This window comes from Canis lupus, chromosome 4 (genome assembly GCF_003254725.2).
Source record: "Canis lupus dingo isolate Sandy chromosome 4, ASM325472v2, whole genome shotgun sequence".
In the NCBI taxonomy this organism is placed as follows: Eukaryota; Metazoa; Chordata; class Mammalia; order Carnivora; family Canidae; genus Canis; species Canis lupus.
In genome coordinates, this window is record NC_064246.1 from 70264107 (window position 1) to 70285757 (window position 21651).

General features: G+C 36.0%; 1 protein-coding gene across 5 annotated transcripts in view; it reads left to right on the top strand.

The window, feature by feature from the left end:
• FYB1 (FYN binding protein 1) overlaps positions 1 to 21651 on the top strand; it is a 150411-nt gene that overhangs the window by 101837 nt on the left and 26923 nt on the right. For all 5 annotated transcript variants that reach the window (XM_049109316.1, XM_035714919.2, XM_035714920.2 and 2 more), the window contains exons 3-9: positions 1850 to 2006; positions 13467 to 13513; positions 15576 to 15595; positions 16032 to 16066; positions 17050 to 17170; positions 20117 to 20276; positions 20781 to 20925. In XM_049109316.1, coding sequence (XP_048965273.1) covers positions 1850 to 2006; positions 13467 to 13513; positions 15576 to 15595; positions 16032 to 16066; positions 17050 to 17170; positions 20117 to 20276; positions 20781 to 20925 — 685 coding nt within the window. The remainder of the gene's footprint in view (positions 1 to 1849; positions 2007 to 13466; positions 13514 to 15575; positions 15596 to 16031; positions 16067 to 17049; positions 17171 to 20116; positions 20277 to 20780; positions 20926 to 21651) is intronic.

Below are 21651 nucleotides of genomic sequence, written 5' to 3' on the forward strand. Positions count from 1 at the left end.
TGACAGACACAGAGAGAGAGAGGCAGAGTCACAGGCAGAGGGAGAAGCAGGCTCCATGTAGGGAGCCTGACGTGGGATTCGATCCCGGGTCTCCAGGATCATACCCTGGGCTGAAGGCGGCGCTAAACTGCTGGGCACCAGGGCTGCCCAAAATGTTTTATTTTAAAATACAAGTAACTCAGGAGCTATTGCTGGATGATGGGATTATGGGTGATTGATGTTTATTAGTTTTGCTTATCTTTATATTATAATCTCTACATAAATCATACATAATCTGTATGTATGATTTATTTGTGAGGTTTGAATATATTTCAATGTTTAGAAATCATACCTGAAACAAAATCTTCTCATTAATGATTCAAGGAAATCATTGAAAACAAGGAAGAATGTATTACCCATGAGAGCAGACACAAAAACTATACCTCTTTGGTCTAAAATAATGAGCCCAATGAAACATCATCTACATTTTAAAAATCATAAAGAATGTGATATTAAAGTTGATGAAAAAAAAAAGTTGATGTAGACTTCTTCACAAAGTCCGAAATATTAAAACTATTGTTTACAAAAGCTCAGAAAAAGTAAGAGAAATTCTTTTTTGTTGTTGTTTTGTTTTGTTTTTATTTTTTATTGTGCATTTTTTCACCCATGTACTCTACACCTAGATTTAACAATTGTTACAATTTTTCTTAACAAGGTAAGAGAAATTCTTTTTAGTAGTGGGAATTAAAGAACTTATCTATCTCACAAAAAGAAAAAGGAATGTGTATCCACATCGCTAATCATCATGGAAATGCAAATCAAAAGCACAGTGAGATATCATCTCACACATAGGATAGGATGTCAATTATCAAAAAGACAAGAGACAACAAGTGCCAGGAAGTGAAGAAAAAGGAACACTTATATATACTGTTAGGAATAAACTGGCACAGCCACTATGGAAAACACTATAGACTTTCCTTGAACACCTTATGATCCCACAATCCCACTTCTGTGTATATATCTAGAAGCAACAAAAAATTATCCCAAAGAGATGGTTCTACTCCCATATTTATAGCAGAATTATTCACAACAGCCGAGGACTTAAATGTCCATCAGTGGATAAAGAAAATGTAATAGATGTATAAAATGGAATATAATTCAGCCTTAAAAAAAGAAGGAAATCATGTCATTTTTGACAACATGGATGAATTTAGAGGGCATTACACTAGTGAAATAAGCCAGAAACGCAAACAAAGACAAGCAAATGCGTGGTTCAATGATCTGTGTAATCTAAAAAACAAAACCAAAAAAGTCAAACTCATAGAAACAGAGAGTAGGAAGATGGCTGTCAGGGGCTAGGATGAAGAAAATAGGAAGAGACTGATCAAAGGGTCCAAATTTTCAGTTATAAGATATATAAGGTCTGAGATCTAGAATAAAACATGGTGACTAGAGTTAACACTGTATTGCATAACTGAAATTTGTTAAGAGACTAGAACTTAAGTATTCTCACCTTCTGCCCCACAAAAAGATAAATACATGAGATGAGTGGATATGTTGATTAACTCAATGGATGGAAAACCTTTCAAAAAATATATATATGTATATCAAACCATTGTATTATACACTTTAACTATTTTATAATTTTATTTGTCAATTATACCTCAATATATCTGAAAAATAGAACATTTAAAATGGCATGTTCTGTGATACTTTGAATATTAGATTCTTTAAAGCAATAATTTAACTTAGGATGCATTTCTCACATTTTTATATTTAAGATGCGCATTTCTGCATACTTGGAATAGCCAGCTCTTGTGTTTTGAAGATTTATCTTAATTCGTGGTATTTTTTTTTCTCTGCTTCTTAGGTACCAGCAAAGGCCAAACATCTTACTCAACTACGTCCCTACCACCACCTCCACCATCCCATCCAGCCAGCCAACCACCATTGCCAGCATCTCACCCACCACAACCGCCTGTCCCAAGTCTACCTCCTAGAAACATTAAACCTCCCTTAGATCTAAAGTAAGCAAACATTATCTTGCCATTTCTTTGTCATCTCTTGCCATAGGTTTTCAAACTCTGCTTGGCTGAATACTGGAGTTCCATGGTAAATAGCTGGGGTCACAAATGTGGGCAGATGGAAGGAGAAGGGATGGCTAAGCAGGCTGCTCGCATACCCCCATATCCTTGAGCAACTACTGTTGATCTGGTTTTGCAATGGTTTTTCCCTTTGGAGTTCACCTAAAAATAATTTCCACTGCCTTTTAAAAATTTCGAAGCATTCTTCAGGTTAGTACTACAACCATCTTTTCCACCATCACCATCACTGCCAATACCACCACTACCATTATCATAATCACCACCACCACCACCACCACATTTTACTGACTACTTATGTCACACTAGGAACTTTACATATGTAAGTGGAAAGTGTTTTCACCATTTCACAGATGAAGAAATGGGAATTTACAGAGGCTGAGTAACTTCTCCAAGATTACACAAGAATGTAGAATAGAAATTTGAGGCAACGTCAGTCTGAGTCCAAAGTAAATGTGTGCTTATAACCACTCTGCTAAATAACCTCCTTAAGTAAAAAAAAAAAAAAGAAGAAGAAGAAAGAAAGAAAGAAAGAAAGAAAGAAAGAAAGAAAGAAAAATGCAGTTTTTCTCTCAATCTTCAGAATTTTGGCTGTGTGTTAAAAAAACTAGGAAACTTTTATTTAAGCTCACTTTTGCCTGTCTTAGATGGCACTTTATAGAAATGTCAAAACTAGATGGGCTCTTTATCCATGACTTACCAGAATAGCTGGTTAAAAAGCAGGCAGGAGATTGGAATAGAATGAATGTGTTTTAAAAAGACATTGGATAATGGTAAGTATGGTTCCTTATGGCAAGTTAGACTAAGTCTTCCCTTTCTTTTTCTAGAAAATTATATCATTCTCCTTTACCGTAAATAAGCAATATTTCGAAGTATTTAGCTACAATTTATTTTTCCTCCACTTCAATCCCCTACAGCCTGATGTTCTTTATGTTTAAACTACTTAATATCCATAATCCATCTAATAGAATATGATAATTACAGTACCTTTACATTAAAATTACTTCATATCCATAATCTAACTAATAGAATCAGTTAATATCAGTATCTGGACAGCTTTCCTTTACTGATGATGATTACAGTTTAGAGCAGGGGTTGAAAACACATCTGTCATAGGTAACCACCACTATGTCTCACTTTATTTTGTTTGAGGTATAAAGGTAGTGGCTAGAAAGTGTTAGAGCAGTTTAACAGCTATTACCTTGTTTATGGCCTGTACCGTGCATTTATGTTAACTGTGTGCCCTTCCAGGCATTTGATTTTATGAATTCTATTTGAAAGACTCTAATATCCCATGATATTTTGCTATCAAATAAGAGTTAAGCCATCTGACTACTAATATGTAAGTACTAAATAAATATTTGTTTAGTTAAAATAAACAATTAACATGTATTCTTATATACACTTGACTTCTATAAATTATTTTGTTTTCACATGTATTAAATTCTGGTTCTTTTCCTTAGTTTTTTTCTAGTCTGATAAATTTAACCCACTAGGTCATGGTCTTAGTACTTCTGAATTTCATTTTGTGACCCTATCCCAGCCACTGCCTCCAGTCTTATGTAATTCTAGTGAGGTACTTTAATAAGTACCCTGAGCATGAATCCCTGAAAATTTATAAGACATGAAGACTGATAATTGTTTGAAGAAATTGTGGAGAGGAGGAGTATTTGGCACTATTTCTGCTGTATGAGGAATTCCCAAGACTACCATATGTTTGCAGATTCATTTAAAGGGCTCATAGGATCCAGCATATAGTAGTACTTCTGGCCAAGATTTATCACAGTGAACTGTCCTTCTATGCCTAGGAAGGACACATTGAGAATTCTTCTTTTGCCAGCACTGGAAATGTATGAAGTTATTTCCCAGAGAAGCCCAGTAGAGACAAGTGTTTATTAGAGAGTTAGCCACATAGGCACTTCAGCCTAACCAATACCAAAATATAAGACTTCCAGAAAGAGAGCAAGTTTTCACCACAAGTTGCATTGTTTATACATACAGTCTAGGCACAACAAGGGACTCTTATCAATTAGGCAATTTCTCATATCAGTGTAGGAAATTTTTTAAAAGCTGAGTTCCCAGATGCAAGCCAAGGGCCAGTCTTGGTGTCAGAGTCCTATAAAATCAGAACTTTAGGCCTGCTGTATTAACCCTTTTTTGCAACCTACTGCCCAGAATCCATTATGATATGGTGGAAAATAAAAAGTTTAAGATGGAAGACAGAATTTCAAGAAGGATCCTGTAGCCTGTATTACAAATTCATAAGGATGCTGGTCAATTTCTCAACTTTTCAGCGAATTCTTGCAAAGTTGAAAAGGGCTTTCCAACTAACTGGGCTCAAATTCTTACTTGTAATATTAATTTCATCAGAAATTGACAAAATCCACCAATTGTAAGAAGCTTTACCTCATCCCTATTTTCATATTATTAAGGACTCCTAATTAGAAAGCCGGATTTATCTAAGAGTTCCTGACTCCACAAAACGCATACTCTCAGAAGAAAAATGAAGAGAAACAAGAGTCTCCTTGGGTGTTATATTACCCAAACAAACAATAATTGGGGAATCTGAAAGTTAATTGTCAGATGGAGAGAATCGAGGGAATGAAAGCTAAACGACATCTATAATTTTCTTTAAGTAAAAATGTAGTGTATAGTGAAAGATTTTCAGGCTCCCATCAGAGAGCTCAAATAAATTCCAAAATGAAGAAATACTTGGATTGGAAACTTTCCCCCAAGTAGGAGAAGCCAGATAAGACACAAAGAAGAAATGAGAGCAAAATGAGTCTTGATGTTCAGACTCAAAAATTTATATTTCATGTGAGAAGGAAATTTATGGGATAATCTTTAAGTAAAATTGTGAGATGTGCTTTTCCTTATGCTGCCACCCTTCAAAGCACAGGCATGGGTGTTTCCCAGATGCTCCCTCTGCCAGCCTGCAAATGCCATTCCTCTCCTCTCCAGTCAAAGGCCACACTCAGGTCAAGCACTCATAGATTTTTTTTTTTTTTACATTCACTCGGGAATTGTTTTTTTTTATGCCACTGCTTTGTGCTGTTGTAATAGTTCAGGAAATATCAGTGAACAAAATAAAGATCCCTGCCCACATAAAACAGGGGGCAAGAGACCAAAAGAATAAAATTAATAAACATATAAAGGAGATAGTATGGTAGGAAATACCGAGTAGGAGAAAAGAGAGCAGAGTTAGGTGATGTAGTGGGACGGTGGGATTGGGACAGCAGGTTGAAACTTTAAGGAAGGCAAGGGTAGCTCCCTTTATAGGCAGTTCTACTTGAGCAAAGATTCACGGAAGTGAGGGAGTCAGGCTTGTAGTTATCTTAAGCAAGACCATTCCGGGCAGAGAGAAAAGACAGAACAAATGCCTAGAATGTTCAAGGACTAGGAAGAGATTAACTGGTTCTAGAGTAGAGTGAATGAGGGAAAGAATAGTAGGAAAGGATTCAGCTCACATAGAGGCTTGCTGGTCGTAGTTGAGATTGTGGCTCATTTCGGTGAAACAGGAATCACTGAAAAAGACTGAGCAGAGCCGTGATGTTTTGACTTATGTTTTATCAAGATCACCTTAATAGCTATATGAAAAGAGACAATAGGCAAATATTGAAACAAGGAAACTAGTCTGTCGACATTGCAGAAATGCAGGCAGGGTATAGATAAATGGAGATGGTGGCAGTGGAGGTGGTTCTAATCAAAATAGTGGCAGTGGAGGTGGAGAAAGGTATCTAGATTCGGAATATATTTTGAAGGTAGAGACAACAGAATTTGGATTTGGGGTATGAAGGGAAAAGGGGATCAAAGATGGCTCCAGGGCTTTTGGCTTGAGCAACTATAATATAAAGATGATGTTTCTTTCAACTGAAATGGGAGAAGGTGAAAGTGAACACGTTTGGGGGTGGGGAAGATCAGGAGGGCATGGCTATGTTCAATGTCTAAGTGGAGATGCTGAGGCAGCAATTAGGTATAAGAAGTGAAGAGTTTGGGAGAGAGTTCTGGTTCTAAAATATAATTTTGAGAGTCATAGGCATAGATTCCCCACTTAAAATCATGAGACTGTTAAAATCACCAAGGAAGTGAGTACAACCAGAGAGAAGAACCAACCCCTGGGCTCTCCATCTCTACTAGGCCTGAGAGAAAACAAATGAACAGATGAGAGTAAAAAGGAGTAAGCCATAAAATAGGAAGAAAACAAGAGTATGGTGTCCTGGAAACCAAGGAAAGATAGAATTCCCCAGGAGGAGGCCGTGAGAACTGTGTCAGATGCTGCTGAGGGCCAAGTAAGGGAGGGCTGTGGACACTGTGGGGGCGAAATATCCTGAACCTGGGATTTGAGCCTGACTGGAATAGCTTTAGAGGAGTAGGAAAGGAGAGGAACTGGAAAGAACAATTATAGACAACTGTTTCAAGGAGATTTGGGGCAGAAACTAGTGGGGGACATGGAATTGAGATTTGTTTTCTTAAGATGGAAGAAATAACAGTATGTTTGTATGCCCGTGAGAAAGATGCAATGAAGAAGGAAAAATTATAATGGTGACAAGGAGAGGATTCATGAAACAAGGACTAGAGCCACTGGGAAGTAGTGTTCAGGTGAGGGACTGGCTTCCCAGAAGAATAAATGAAAGGTTTACAGTCTTCCAGAGCATGTAGAGTTCCGTATTGCTTATGGCAAGAAAGTGAATTTTTAATTGGTATCAGGGAAGGAATTTCAGGAGATAGGGTCGCTTTTATCACCTGCCTCCCCAGATGTCACATGTAATGGCATCATTCGGATCAGGATGCCTTAAGAATGTGAAAGATTAGGGGATCCCTGGGTGGCGCAGCGGTTTGGCACCTGCCTTTGGCCCAGGGTGGGATCCTGGAGACCCGGGATTGAGTCCCAGGTCAGGCTCCCTGCATGGAGCCTGCTTCTCTCTCTGCCTGTGTCTCTGCCTCTCTCTCTCTCTCTCTCTCTCTCTCTCTCTCTCTCTCTCCATGTCTATCATGAATAAATAAATAAAATCTTGAAAAAATAAAAAATAAAAGAATGTAAAAGATTAGAGGCAGAAGAGAATTAGAAATAATAACCATCTTTAGAAAGAAGATGGTGAGGCCAAAGTTCTGTTTTAAATTGTATTTGTATTTTAAATTATATTTTAAATACAATTTACAATGTACAATTTTAAATTGTATTGTTTCCCCACCTAGTGGTCAGAAGTCAGCTAGTTATATTTTTTTTGCTCTGGTACCCAGACATCAGAAGAGAAACTGAAAGGCATCCTAAGAGCCTGTTTATCACTATTAGTGTTAGATCAACATCTTCTAGTGTAACACGTTTCTTGGCACCACCTTTTAAAATGAATTAGAATTTTAACAGTATAACTAATTCTTCATAGAAAAACAGAACCAATGCTTGAATATTTTAGTATACAAAACAAATGCCACAGTTATTAATAGTAACGAGACAGGAAAAGTGAAGTAATAAGAAATAATAAATACTGGGAAGTGACTAAAGTTGGAAAAGGAAAAGTTGAACGATTCTTACCATGAGATCATTCATGGTCAGCTTCAGATTTGGCTGTAAAATTCGAGAAAAAGTATGAATTTACCATTATAACCTTTTTATAATTAGAAATGCTTAACATTGTCTGGAATTTGAGACTTGCCCTATCAGAAGTGTGCTTATGGGTGGCCTTACCTAACTCCATTTGGAGAGCATTGGCTGAAACGAGTCAGTTTTATAGAGGTCCTCCTGCATTCGATACAGGAAGACAAGTTCCTGAGAAAAGTTCACAGAGAAGTCATAAGATTTTATTCTCAGCGACAGCAGGTATAGAACCAAGTTTCGTGTGCCACTTAGATGCACCCTTCTGTAAAAACCAAAAACCAAAAACGAGAAAACTCCAACAAAGTCATGAATAGCAAATAAGATAGAAAGGTCAAGAGCTTTACATCTTGAAAAGCCAGGAAATAGAGCTCTACGAGCTTTCTAAAAATGGTGGTTGTAATTATTGAATTAATTTTGCCTTTCCTATGTAACCCTGCATGCCATCATGTAAAAACAAAAAAAACCAGTGAAAGGTCCTCCTGAGCAGACACATGGTTCTAACAACTGATAAACTTCCTTTTCTTCTTGACCTGCTTAGGTCTATGTGATAGGTGATTGGTTTCATCGTTTGCCTGTATCTTTCAGTGTAGTTTTTCTCAATGCATGCAACACTTTTTTTTTTTTTAATAGCTGGTGTCAGTTTCAGTTTATTCTAACATTCACCTATTTCTCTTCTTCATCTTTTTCCCTTTTATTCTTCACTATCATTCTTAGACGATTTCATATTTATTGAACACTTCCATGTGATAGATGGTGAGTTCAGAGTTCTATAAAGTAAACTAAGATTTATATTGCTATTGTGTTGGGTCCATGAAGCAATGTATGCATACAAGCATTGTCTACAAGTAATAAATGGTTTGTATAAACCTGCAGCCACATATGTGTGAATGTGCTATGCAGGTACTCTCCATTCTGCATTATTTGTTACTCTTCTAAGTGTTTTAGGAAGTAAACTGTAAGTCCAGTAGTCTTTTTGACTAATATTCTCTTTCAAAAGTGATCATAAACAAGTCACTTTAGTAACAAACGTTAATTTAGTTTCTTAGTATTGCTGGGGCATAATTAATTCATCAAAAAAAATCAAAGTCCTATACATGACTGGAATTATTCTAGTAGTGCTCTAAAAATGACAGTCATAATAATAAATTAACTAACAAACTGACAATCTCTTTCTTCTAGTCTTGTAGTAGGAAGAGAGACCTCTAAGCAATTACTCTATAATTATAGTGATACAGAATAATCACTGTAATGGAGCAATGTATGACACATAGAAGCAGCAACTGTGTGGGCCTAGGGCATTGGAGATAACTTCACAGAGAAGAGAGTGTTTCAGGAGACGCTTAAAGATTAAGGAGGGTCACAAACGGGATGATAAGGAGAAAGATTATTCTAGGAGAGGAAAACAGAGTGGGTAAAGCAGAGAGGAACAAGAAACTAGAGAGTGTTCAGAGAGTGAGTAAATATTAATAAGTGAAAAAAGATGATGTAAGAGGAAATATGAAAAATATATTCTAAAAGAACAGGGTCAGGGGCACCTGGGTGGCTCAGTGGTTGAGCCTCTACCCTTTGACTCAGGTCGTTAACCCCCGGGGTCCTGGGATCAAGTCCCGCATCAGGGCCTCTGTGGGAGCCTGCTTTCTCCCTCTGTCTGTGTCTCTGCCTCTGTCTCTATGTCTCTTATGAATGGATAAATAAAATATTAAAAAAAAAAAGGACAGGGCTGGTCATAAGAACCTTGTATACCATGAAAAGGGCTATAGATTTTATTCTGTAGAATGTCAGTATATTTCGACATCTAAGGTATGTACATCTTTTACTTTTAATTCTCAATTCATTAAAGTTAATAATGCAAAGCCCTAATTTATTTTAAGTACTTAAATTCACGTAGCTTGCTATCTTATTTATACATCTAGTAATTTTTATTTAAGTGGGAATAATTATTGTCCTTGGGATCTTTGACTAATGATTGGACAGTTCAGGTTAAATTCTTTTAAATGGATACTCATGTTTAAAAATTTAGTTTTAATTACTCCTGTCCATGTTTTACATTGCATATATAAATCATTGCATATATATTGAATTTTTTAAGCATTTCAAAAACCCAAATGAACAAATGTTAATAACTGCACTAAGCAAAATCTTCCCCAAAACTTAAATGACTCGTAAATCCATCAAAGCATGTCCAGTTCTCTTAAATATCCCAGTTGTATTTGCAATGAGATTTTTCTTATCCCTTTTAAGAAACACATTTATTTTGAAAAATTTTATAAAAGGCAGATATATAAAAGCCAGTAAGAACAGTATAATGAGCACCCATGTCCCCTGCACCAACTTCAACAATTAAATAAATTCATCACCAATCTTGTTTCATCAATATCCCCACCCACTTCCCTCTTTCATATTATTTTGAAACTAATACCAAATAAATAGAATTCTATTCATGAATATTTTGGTGGGTATCCCTAAAAATTAGACTCTATATGTTAATATAAAGATCAAGCCTGTGTTCAAATTTACAATTATCTCTTAAATTGAGTGTATATGGTTTTTTAAGTTTGTTCGAACAAGAATTTATATAAAGTCTACACATTTTCTTTAGCTTATACATTTGCAATTCTCTTTCAAGCTATAAGTCTATCCTCTATCACTTTATTAACTTATTGTAATTTACTTGTTGAAGAAATCAAGTTGTTTATGGGCGCTATAGTTAACCACAGTCTAGATTTTGCTGAGTGCTTTCCTATGGTATAGCTTACGTGTTTCTCTCTCCTCTGTATTTCCTCTAAATTGACAGTTGGAGGCAGAGGTGGCTTAATCAAATTTAGTTCTAATGTTTTTGGTAAGACTACTTCCTAGGTGATGGTGTATTCTTTTATCAGAAGCTTGTAATGTCAGGTTGACTCTCCTTTTTTGATGTGAGTAGCTGTTGACACTCAACATTGACACAATTGAAGAATCCATACTTATCAACTAAACTAAAAAGTCTAAATAACAAATTTTAAATTAGTTTGACATATCTAACTCAATATTTGCTAATGTAACATATCTCTTAAATATTATAAATACTTAAAATATTGAACATAGATACACTGTCCCACTGATTAAACCTCATTTCACAAATTTTGTACCACATGTTTGACTTACTTCCTCATTTCTGTATTTAATTCTGAATTTCTCAGGGACTAAAAAGATTCACTAAAGGAAGTAAGTGTCTTTTTTATGATCAAGCTAATGAGTTGATTAATTGGGCCTTTACACTTACCTAAGTTAAAAGCTAAGAATATATAAGTTAAATTTTAAAATTTCAAATTTGTGAGTTGCCTGGGTCACTCAGGTTAAACATCTGCCTTCAGCTCAGGTCAAGATCTTAGGGTCCTAGGATCTAGCCCCGCATAGGACTCTCTGCTCATCGGGGAGTCTGCTTCTCCCTCACCCTCTGTGCTCTCTCTCTCTCTCTCTCTCTCTTCCTAACTCCATCTCAAATCAGTAAATAAAATCTTTCTTTAAAATTAAAAAAATAAAATTTCAAATTTGTTTAGATGTAAGTTTATTGGATCAACTATTGATGACCGCATATGTTTACTGTCCCAGGTGAAGACTGAGACACATATATCTATGGCAACTCTTCCTGAGCCACAAGTGTACCCACTGAGCTTGCTTTTTGGTCTAAGGGATAACAAGGCACTTCCAGCCCACATTCTTCAAATGGGGTTAGTTTTGCAACCAGCATCTCTTGGGTTTTAGTAATATTCTTTCCTAATTCTTTAAGTGGCTTAAGTAGTGAATATGAGAATGATATAATCATATTTTACATTAGATCATTTTGGCAGCAAAATAGAGAAAGGACTGTAAGGGTGGAGAAGATGGAGAACAATGCCAGCACTAGACGATGGGGCATTTGGCCACTGCAAGAGTCCATGCTAGTGATGCTATGATTGTGTCCTTGTGTCTAGCAGGAAAGAGGAGAGAGATGGAGGGAGAAAGTGAATTATAGGAGATATTAAATATACGGAATTGACAGAACATGATTAATTTAATTTGGAACTGAAGAGTGAGAAACAAGGATGACTTTGAGGCTAAGGTGGATATGTTGGACTGTGGTGCCATTCACTAGGATAAGAAACCTAGTAGGAAAAATAGGTTGCTGGGATAGAAGAGGGCAGCCTCAGTTTCTGCGATGTGACTAGAGAACTGGCTGTGAGACATTCAAGTAAAGATATGTATATATGAGTCTGAAACTCAGAAAAGAGGCCTGCACTGAAGATGTCAATGAAAGTCAACAACATTGAGAGAACAAGTGAAGCTGTGGGCATATCTGAGACCATTCAGGGACAGATATAGAGTAGAAAAAAACAGGAAGCCAAGACCAGAACTTCATCACTTAAAGGGGATGTCAAAGGAAAATAAACCCACCAAGGAAATTGTGGGATTGTGGTTAGAAAGACAAGAAATGAGCCAGGAAACAGGAGATTCTAGGAAGGCAAAATGCCCCAAACTGTTAAGGGCCACAAAATAATCAGCTAACATGCAGACTGACAGGTGTCCTAGATTTGGTGAGTAACTCCTTTAAGAGTGGTTTCAGCAAAGGGTTGCCAATAGAAGCCAGAGTGTGGTCATGGAGAATTGAGTAGAAGGAAAAGAAATCAAGTCTGTGAGCACAGACAGCCCTCGACTTTGGCTGGGAAAAGGAGGACTATCTGTGGTAATCTGGAGGATTTAGAAAGGTAAAGAGAAGAGTTTGGCCTTTATGAATGAGAATCACTTGGGCAGAGGGAGAAAACAAAATGTGAGATATTTAGAAACAGGGGAGTGAAAGAAGGGGAATAGTAACAATAATATAAATAATATGATGATGCGCAGAAGAAAGAAGGAAAAGGGTGTAAAACACTGATAATTTGGATAGAATTAAAAACACAGGTGGTGTGTTCTTGATTAGAAGATAAGAACAAGTTTGGGTTAAAGGAATATATTTTATTAAGAGAATTCACATCTAGTAACTACTTTTTATCGGTGAAATGTGAAACAAGATAATCTGATTTTAGGGGAGAGGAAAGGGACAGGAGATTTGAAGAAAACAGTGAAGGTTTTGAATAGCCATTGAGAAGGATGGGAGGGAAGGTTCACTAGGAAAAGGTATGTAGGATTATAGAATAATGTTGAGGGTAAGGTTGAGATTGAATGCCATTTGTAATATCAGGATCAGAGAAATAGCAATTTTCTCCAGCTATGCTAATTGACCTGAGAATAAAAATAGAAAATATAGATGGTTGCATAAATCATTAGGGATCTGTGGGGTCCAGATATTGGTAACTATTAAGAGTAGTTGGAGTGAAGTGGTTCGGAATGAGGCACCTTGGAGTCCAAGCCACAAACAACAGAAGTCAAGCCAGGTGGAGAACATCTGGAAAGAAGGAGTCAAGGTTTAGAACTAATTCTCTTTGGTATCTATGTGATAAAACCAATCAAATGCCTCAGAATCCCAGAATTGAAGTATTGAGATACTGCCATTTTAATAGAAAACATTACTGCCCTGAAGCAATGGATTAATTTTATACATCTACTGTGAATGGATAGAACTGTCCTCAAGCTCCCTGATTTTTGCCTCAGTAGCAGCATAAATAAGAGGCTAAAGGCCATTCTAATAACTTCCAAAGTTTTAAACAGGAGTAGAAATTAAAGAGAAAATAATTTTAAAATGATCCTTTTACTCTTTTGTTTTGTTTTGTGTTTCATTGTAAGGTGAGCATCTACTTGCTCCATTTTTACTTTCTCTTCTTTCTTGCTTTCAGAAGCCCTATAAATGAAGAAAATCAAGATGGTGTCATGCACTCTGATGGTAAGAGGCAAAAACATGTTTTATTTATTTATTTATGTGTTACCTCAGATACAGATTTAGTTAATCATTCTGATAGGGTCACTATTGGGCCATTGTCATCCTTGGTCCACGCAAGACCCCTCTCGCCTTACTTACATATGTAGCCCCTTTTATCTCTATCCTTTGTTTCCAACCAGAGACAAATATTCTAATATATTTAATGAGTGTCTATTTGTACATATGCTTTGCATACTCTTGTATGTGTACATATTTCAATTTAAATAAACAGTATATTATAGCTCACTCTACTCTTTTTTTCTTTTTTTACACTCAGCATAATGTGTGTTAGGGGACCCACCCATGTTACTATATGTATAATATAATTTGTTAACTACAGCATAGTACCCCACGGCATGAATCCTATGCATTCACATTTTACTTCCAATTCACTGGTATTTACAAATAATAATTCAGTGTATGTTCTTGTCCACATTCCCATGTGGACCTCTGAGAGACTCTCGTTAAAATATATATCCAGTAGTGGAATGGCTGTTCATAAGCTATGGAATATTCATCTGACTGATTAGGACTGGAGTGCTCTCCAGGAAAGCTGCATCTGTGTGTACTCCCATCAGCAGGGCATGAAGATTCCAAGATGCCTATCTTTCGCCTATGCCTAGTATTATTCAGCTTTTTAATTTCAGGTCTCTTATATATAAAATGATAACTCACTTCATTTTCATATTTCTACTTGATATTGGGTCTGAGTACTTAGTTTGTGTATTATTAGCCTTTGTGGTTTCCTTTTCTGTAACTTGCCCGTTCATATCCTTTAACCACTTTTTCCTTGGAGTTGATATCCTTGCAGGAGTTCCTGCGTATTTCAGATATTAATCCCATGTCAGATGCATGGGACTATCTTCTCTCATCCTGTCCATTGTCTATTAACCCAAACTGCCCTTCACTGAACATAAATGAATTTTCATATAATCAAATTAATTATTACATTGCAACTCGTTTTTTAAAGTTTTAGTTAAGAAGTCCTGTCTCTAAAAAATAAAAATATTATCTTCTATTTTCTGCTATGAACTTCACCCCTTATATCTGAGTCTTTGATGTCTTTGCAGTCCACCTTTGAGGAGTTAGTAGAAACCCGGATTTACTGCCTCATCTATGAAGCCAGTTTTCCCATTACCATACTTTGAAATCCATCATTTTCTCAACATTTTATAATGCTATCTTTATACTACATCAACTCTATAGGTGTGTGTCTATGTTTATATATGTGTGTGTGTGTGTAATACCTGTGTATGTAAGAGTGTATGTAAATTTATGCATTTGTCTCTGAGCTTTCTGCTCTATTCCACTGGTCTATGTGTTTCTACAACCAACACCACACAGTTTTTTATTATTGTTGCTCTAGATTATGTCATATATCTAATAATTAATTGATATCACTAAACACTTGAATAGTAAAGTTTTTTTTTGAGAGAGCATGAGCATGAGTGGGGGGAGGGGCAGAGGGAGAAAGAAAATTAAGCAGGCTCCACACCCCACTTGGAAACCAATGCTGGGCTCAGTCTCATGACCCTGAGATCATGACCTGAGCTGAAACCAAGAGTTGGCCACTTTACTAACTGAGCCACCCAGGTGCCCCAGTAAAGTATCTTTAAAAAAAAAACTAATTAACTTGATTTGCCTGATACATGAATCCAAATCCTTGGGAGAAAATAAGTCAAAAAGTACAAACTAATTGTGATTTACCTATGTTATAATACCTGTGTTCTATATAAGCCCATAAAACTGAATGTGCATGCCTTTCATAAAGAAGATTAAAAGTCTTCATTATTTTTTGGCTTTTGAATTATTTTATGAAAGCCAGTGAAATGATTCTATACTTAAATTACAAGTATGGAAAAGGCCATAGTAAATATCTAAGCTACATAGTCTATTTTGTACTTATATATCTTTGATAAAGAATAAGTTCTGTTAGATTATGTACTGTTTTGAATATGTCTAATAATTCTGTACTAAAGTGCTTTTTAATTATATTACACTTTATTCTCTTTTTAAAACCCTTTAGGTCCTGGAAATCTAGATGAGGTCAGTTTTTTCCCCCCTTTTGATATTATAGCTTAACTAAAATACTTAACAATTGCTGTGATTCATATTCTATCGACATAAGCCAGCAAATGAAAACTGTTACGAGTAACAATGGTATTTTCCCATTTATAATAATATTTCATCTAAAATGCTTGAGACATTAATCAATCATTACACTGACTCACAGTAATTTTGTAGCACTGAACAAAACTTAAGTCTGGCTACACATCTGACTTATATAGCAGAAAATAAAATAAGATCTTTTTGTGCTTACTTTTCCAGTCTATCTCTTGAAAGAAAAAAAATATTTTAAATAAGACATATTTACATACACTTAAATTCATGCTTATTTTACTAAGTAGTTGATCAATGTAATATGTGTATGTTCCCTTTTTGAATAATTAAAATTAATCATTATTAATGTTTTTCTTGACAGGAACAAGACAGTGAAGGAGAAACATATGAAGACATGTATGAATTATATTTTTTACCATGATTTTTTTCCCCTTGAAAATGAATAGTATGATTTCTATGAGGAGGAAGAATGGATGGATATTCAATACCTAGGGAGGAAAGGCTTTATTGTTCCAATGAATAGCATACAATGATAACCTTTATTTCAATACAAAGGACTAAAGTCTCTTTGTCTAAAACTTTTACGGAGGCCTCTCAAAAATGTTCTGTGAGAGGCCAGGGACCCAAAGCTACTGGATAGACCACAGGCAGAGGATCACTGAACCAAGAATCTGTACATCTTGCTCAGTGTGTCCTTGGGGAAATGAATTCATTTATATGTTACAACTTCCCCACCTAGGCAGTACTTCACCTCATGAGGGTGCTATGAGAAACAATTTACCACAGCACCAGATGGCAAAGTTTCAACCTGCTAAAGCAGGAAGATGTTAAAAATAGCTCTAAAATGGGTTTCTGGGATAGGCCAGGACTAAGAAATTTCTGGAAATTGAGTGAAAGGAGAAATAAATATATTACCTTATTTTTTCTTTTGTTGCTTTAAATGTATTAATTTTCTGTACTTGGTTCTTATATAACCAATTCGGACTAAAATTTCTGAACTAAGGTTTGCATGTATGCATATGTGCATACTCTGTACCTGTGAGTGCATGCACATGAAAGAGAGAGAAAAAGAAAGAGAGAGATTACTAGTATTCATGATGATATGCAGCAAGAATTGGGCCTTTATAAGCATGCCTTCCACTTGCTAGCACAGGTTGTGAGGGGAAGCAGAGCCTTGGGAAGGTATCCTCATTTGTATGCCTTCTACTGGATTTAAGAACAGTCTCACACACTCAGGAATTTCAACAACCCCTGGCTTTATAACCTCATCAATACTGTCAGGCACTGTATTCTGTGGTAGGTAGGAACCTCTGGATGTGTGAGCTATAACACATTGGTGCTTGCAAAGGCCAAAACAACCTAACAATTTTTATCCACAGAGAAGCATCCAAAGAAAGAGAGAAAAAAAGGGAAAAGGAGGAAAAGAAGAGATTAGAGTTGGAGAAAAAAGAACAGAAAGAGCGAGAAAAGAAAGAACAAGAAATAAAGAAGAAATTTAAAGTAAGAGCTTGCTTGCTGATGGGTAAAACAAGAATGATCTCTTTTTATACCTTTCACACAAAAGGGGTACCATTCTTGAAAACTTGCATGGTTGGAGAATTACTTAATTGTTATTTCCTTTAAAAAGCAACTACCTTTATAACAGTAATTATTTTGTCCAATATGCTCCCTTAGATACCTTCAGTAAAAATGGAATATGATAAAATCCAAATAAAAATGGTGGCTTATGATTAGTGAGCACCTAGGAAATTTTATGTTGATTGAGTGAATGAGTTGCTCACACCCAGCTTGGCTCTCATCATTTCACATTTGATATTAACCTACTTGTAGTATGAGCTCGGACCACACACACAGATATCCCTGTGGCATGTATCACAATCATACAAGGGACACAAATGGATGAACCAGACCCGTCTCAGAGTAAAGTTGCTATGAACTACTCTCTCTGCTGGTGTCTAGGCAGGACTTACATTTTTGCCGTTATTTTTAGCTTATATGTGTTGATTTCTGACACCCACTTTTTCTCATCACTCTTTCTTCACCTGGACTTCTGACCTCTCTTTTTTCTGATTTCTGATTTCTAATTGTATGACTCCTATTACTACCACCAACACTACACTGCCAGGCTATCCCCTCTTGGCTACACCATCTTTGATGACATGTCCCATCTGACACAGGTCTGGTGTGTTAGCTATATTGAAGGTGATTATATGAATGACAGAACTATTCTTCACTACAAAAAGGTTTCATGTCAAGATTCCTTTAAACATTTAATTCCTCTGAAACATTTAATATACAGTTTGATTTATAAAAATTTGATTTCTGTTTAACTCCCCAGTTTATTTATTGTATTAAAACAAAGGTTCAACAGCATGGTACAGGAAAAAACATAAAGCTTAGAGTCAATTGGACAGATGTGGATTTAAATTCCAGCTGCCTGTGTGAGTTATGTGATGGTGGGCATGTTATTGAATTTCCCTAAACCTCAGATTCTTCTTCTGTTGTTGTTGTTGTTCTTATTCTTTAAAGTGAGAATAAATGATACCTCTTCTGAAAGTTTATTGTGCAATTAAATAAATTAATGTATGTAAGGCACTATATCTGCTAAGGTTCTCATTAAATTTCCAAAAAGCTTACTATATATAAGTAAAATTAAGATTTAAGTATGACCATTAAGACATTTTACCCTTACAGATGTATGGGTACCAATGTTCATATTTTTCAAGTGGCAAATATGAAAAATTAATTTCTCAAATAAAAGTCTTCATAACACACTTTTATGAAGGGACTTTATAATTTTGTGTTTCTTTTGGAGAAAGCAATTTTGCATTGTTTCACTAATTCATTCAAATAACATTTTTAATAAGAAAAAAATAGTTTTTGGAAATCTTACCACTAAATATGAACTCAAAGTTTGTAAAGACTAGGATTTCACAAGCTGTAGTCCTTCCACAAAAATGTTAAAAGATGTTAAATTAAAGAAATTAAATAAATGTGAGAACCATTACAATAGTACCATATTTCATCAATTTTAAGACAGAATATTTCACATTTTAAAATTCTGAAATTCGGCTGCATCTTAACATCATTGGCATATTATAATTTAAATAAGCTGTTTATCTCTTCGTGGTACATAATTGATAATAGGTCTCACAATTCATGACATCATAAATGTAATAAGACGAGCAGAACTGCTTCAAAAAAATCACAATCCATATTTGCATTTCAAAAGATTCAAGAAATTGTGTTGAAAAAGATGCAAATTTAGGATTAGGAAGTTAGGTCTTTAGGATTCATGTTCTAAACTAGATTACAGTAGTTCCTCTTATTCACAGGTCATACATTCCCAGACCCCCAGGGGATGCCTGAAAACATGGATAGTACTGAATACTTATATATTCTGTTTCCTCCTCTACATATATACTTAGGATAAAGTTTCACTTATAAATTAGGCACAATAAGAGACTAACAATAACTAATAATGAAGTAGAACAATTGTAACGCTATATCATAATAAAAGTTACTGCAAGTGGTCTGTTGCTCTCAAAATAGTTTATTGTACCGCACTCACCTGTCTTATGATGACATGAGATGATAACGTTCCTGCACAATGAGATGAAATGAGGTGAATGGCTTAGGCATTGCAACACAGTTTTAAGCTACTATTGATCTGACAATAGATCAGAAGGAGAATCATCTGTTTCTAGACCACAGTTGACCACAAGGTAGCTGAAACCCTGGAAGACATAACCACAAAGGAGGGAGTACTGTATTCTCCTGCTGTCATGAAACCACTACACTGTCCAGGATATTAATTTTCAAAACCTCACATAACATTTGTTTGCTATTTTTTTATTTACAAAGCTATTTGTAAAATGGTATCTGTTTATAGCGGGTAATGTCTAGGTTTATAGAAAGACAACACCACAAATTTGGGGGGGGAAGAAAGAAAATGCTTTTCCCACAAGTACAACCCACCATCACCACCTTCCCTTCCCTTTGCTGTTTGAAGCCTGAAAAGAACCATCAGAATAACCACACAATGCAAAGATGGGGAGAAAAACCTCCATCTACCAAGCAGACCACCAGCATATCCCGTAAAAACCATAGCACCCAGCATGTGTTGTTGTACATAAGTGGTGTTCAGGTATTAGTGGATTCCCCTGCAAGCCTTTTACAGGCTTCTAAGGTCAACAGATCATCGCTACTCTCTCGGGCCCCAAGCACATGCTTACCTGTTCGTTGCTGGCCCTGCCTCACCTCTGTGATTTTCCCCTCATCCTTCTTAGGAGAACATTCATCAGGAATGACATTCACCGTCAGTTTCTAGTATGTGGTAAATCGACTGGTTGCCTAGTCATGGACGTACTGTCTTTCAAAACTCCATTCCTAAGAGATTTTCTGAATAGTAAGAAAGCCTGTTGTGATTGTTCCCTCTCTTTGCAGCTAACGGGCCCTATTGAAGTCATCCATCAGGCAAAAGCTTGCTGTGATGTCAAAGGAGGGAAGAATGAACTGAGCTTCAAGCAAGGAGAGCAAATTGAAATAATCCGCATCACAGACAACCCTGAAGGAAAATGGCTGGGCAGGACAGCAAGGGGGTCATGTGCGTGCAAATTTTCCTCTGACTTCAAAGTGTTGGGTTTTTTCGAGACAATATTAAATATGCAAATTATCTTAAGTTAGGAAGAGTACTTTACAGGGTGGACAAAAAAAGAAAATTTAAGATGACAGGGACAGCTCCATCTTCACCTCATCTGCGTTATTCTCTTAGTAGGGAACCATGTAGATATTTATATTATTCCAGGGAGGAACAAGGAGCATGAGGTTCCTCATTGATTCTAAAAGGGGAAAAAAAAAAATGATTCACATGAGTCACTTTGGAATCTTTAAAATAGGCTCTAGGCTTACCACAAACCACAACGGCCTAAGACTTTGACAAAGTCCAGTCAAACGTGTCTACATCGGAAGTCTATAAACCAGAAACACACACAAGGAAATGAAGGGAAATTATAAAGAGCAAATTGCAATTAATATTTTATTTACAACTTGGAGATACCGAAACTACAGTTACAGTTACCTGAACATAAGTCCTTCCTCCTTTTGGCAGATGGCTATATTAGAACGACTGCTGTCGAGATTGACTATGATTCTCTGAAAGTGAAGAAAACTTCTCTGGGTGCTCTTGCATCAAGAGCTCTTGAAGATGACCAGGAGGTGTATGATGACGTTGCAGAGCAGGATGATGTTAGCAGGTATGTCCAAATACAAATTGTAAAACAGATCAGACTGTCCTCTTGTCAGAGATTATGTATTGTAAGATCCTAGAATTTTACTCTCCCTATTTCCTACTGCTCACTATCACTAAATTACCATTACAATTCAGATACTCCAAAGTCGGTGCCAGATCATTTGAAACCTAGTCTTTTATTTTGCTGTTTTGTAATATTCATTCTGATTTGATCTTAGAGCTATGCCTAAATTAAATATGATTTTGCAAAATATGGAGCATGAGATATAAAATTATCTTTGTCTCATCTTCGTCCTTCCTGCTTTTCTATTTTCCTTCTCCTTTCATTCCTTCCTTCCTCCATTATCTCCCTTTCTGGGTAAAGCCATAACCCCTTCAAGTTGAAGGAAGAAGAGGATGTTAGGAATTCTTGGTTTTTTGTGCCCGTTTTGTAGAATTGGGAAACATCCACTATGATCTCGAAACATAAAATCTGTGCTAGATCCTCACTTGGGTCAAAGTGAGTCTGCATTCTTTATAACTCAAATTGCAAAGAAAAAAATTGCTTCAATTATCAAATATTTTTAAAACATAAAATGATCAAAATAGTAATATACTTATTAATATACTTATAAAATCTATGAAGAATTCAGTTTCCCTCCTATAGTTGTTCACTTTGTGTCACCGGTTAAACTCGCTGTGTTGCTTTCTGGCAGATTTGTCTTTCTTAACAGGCTGCAGTGCCTTCTTG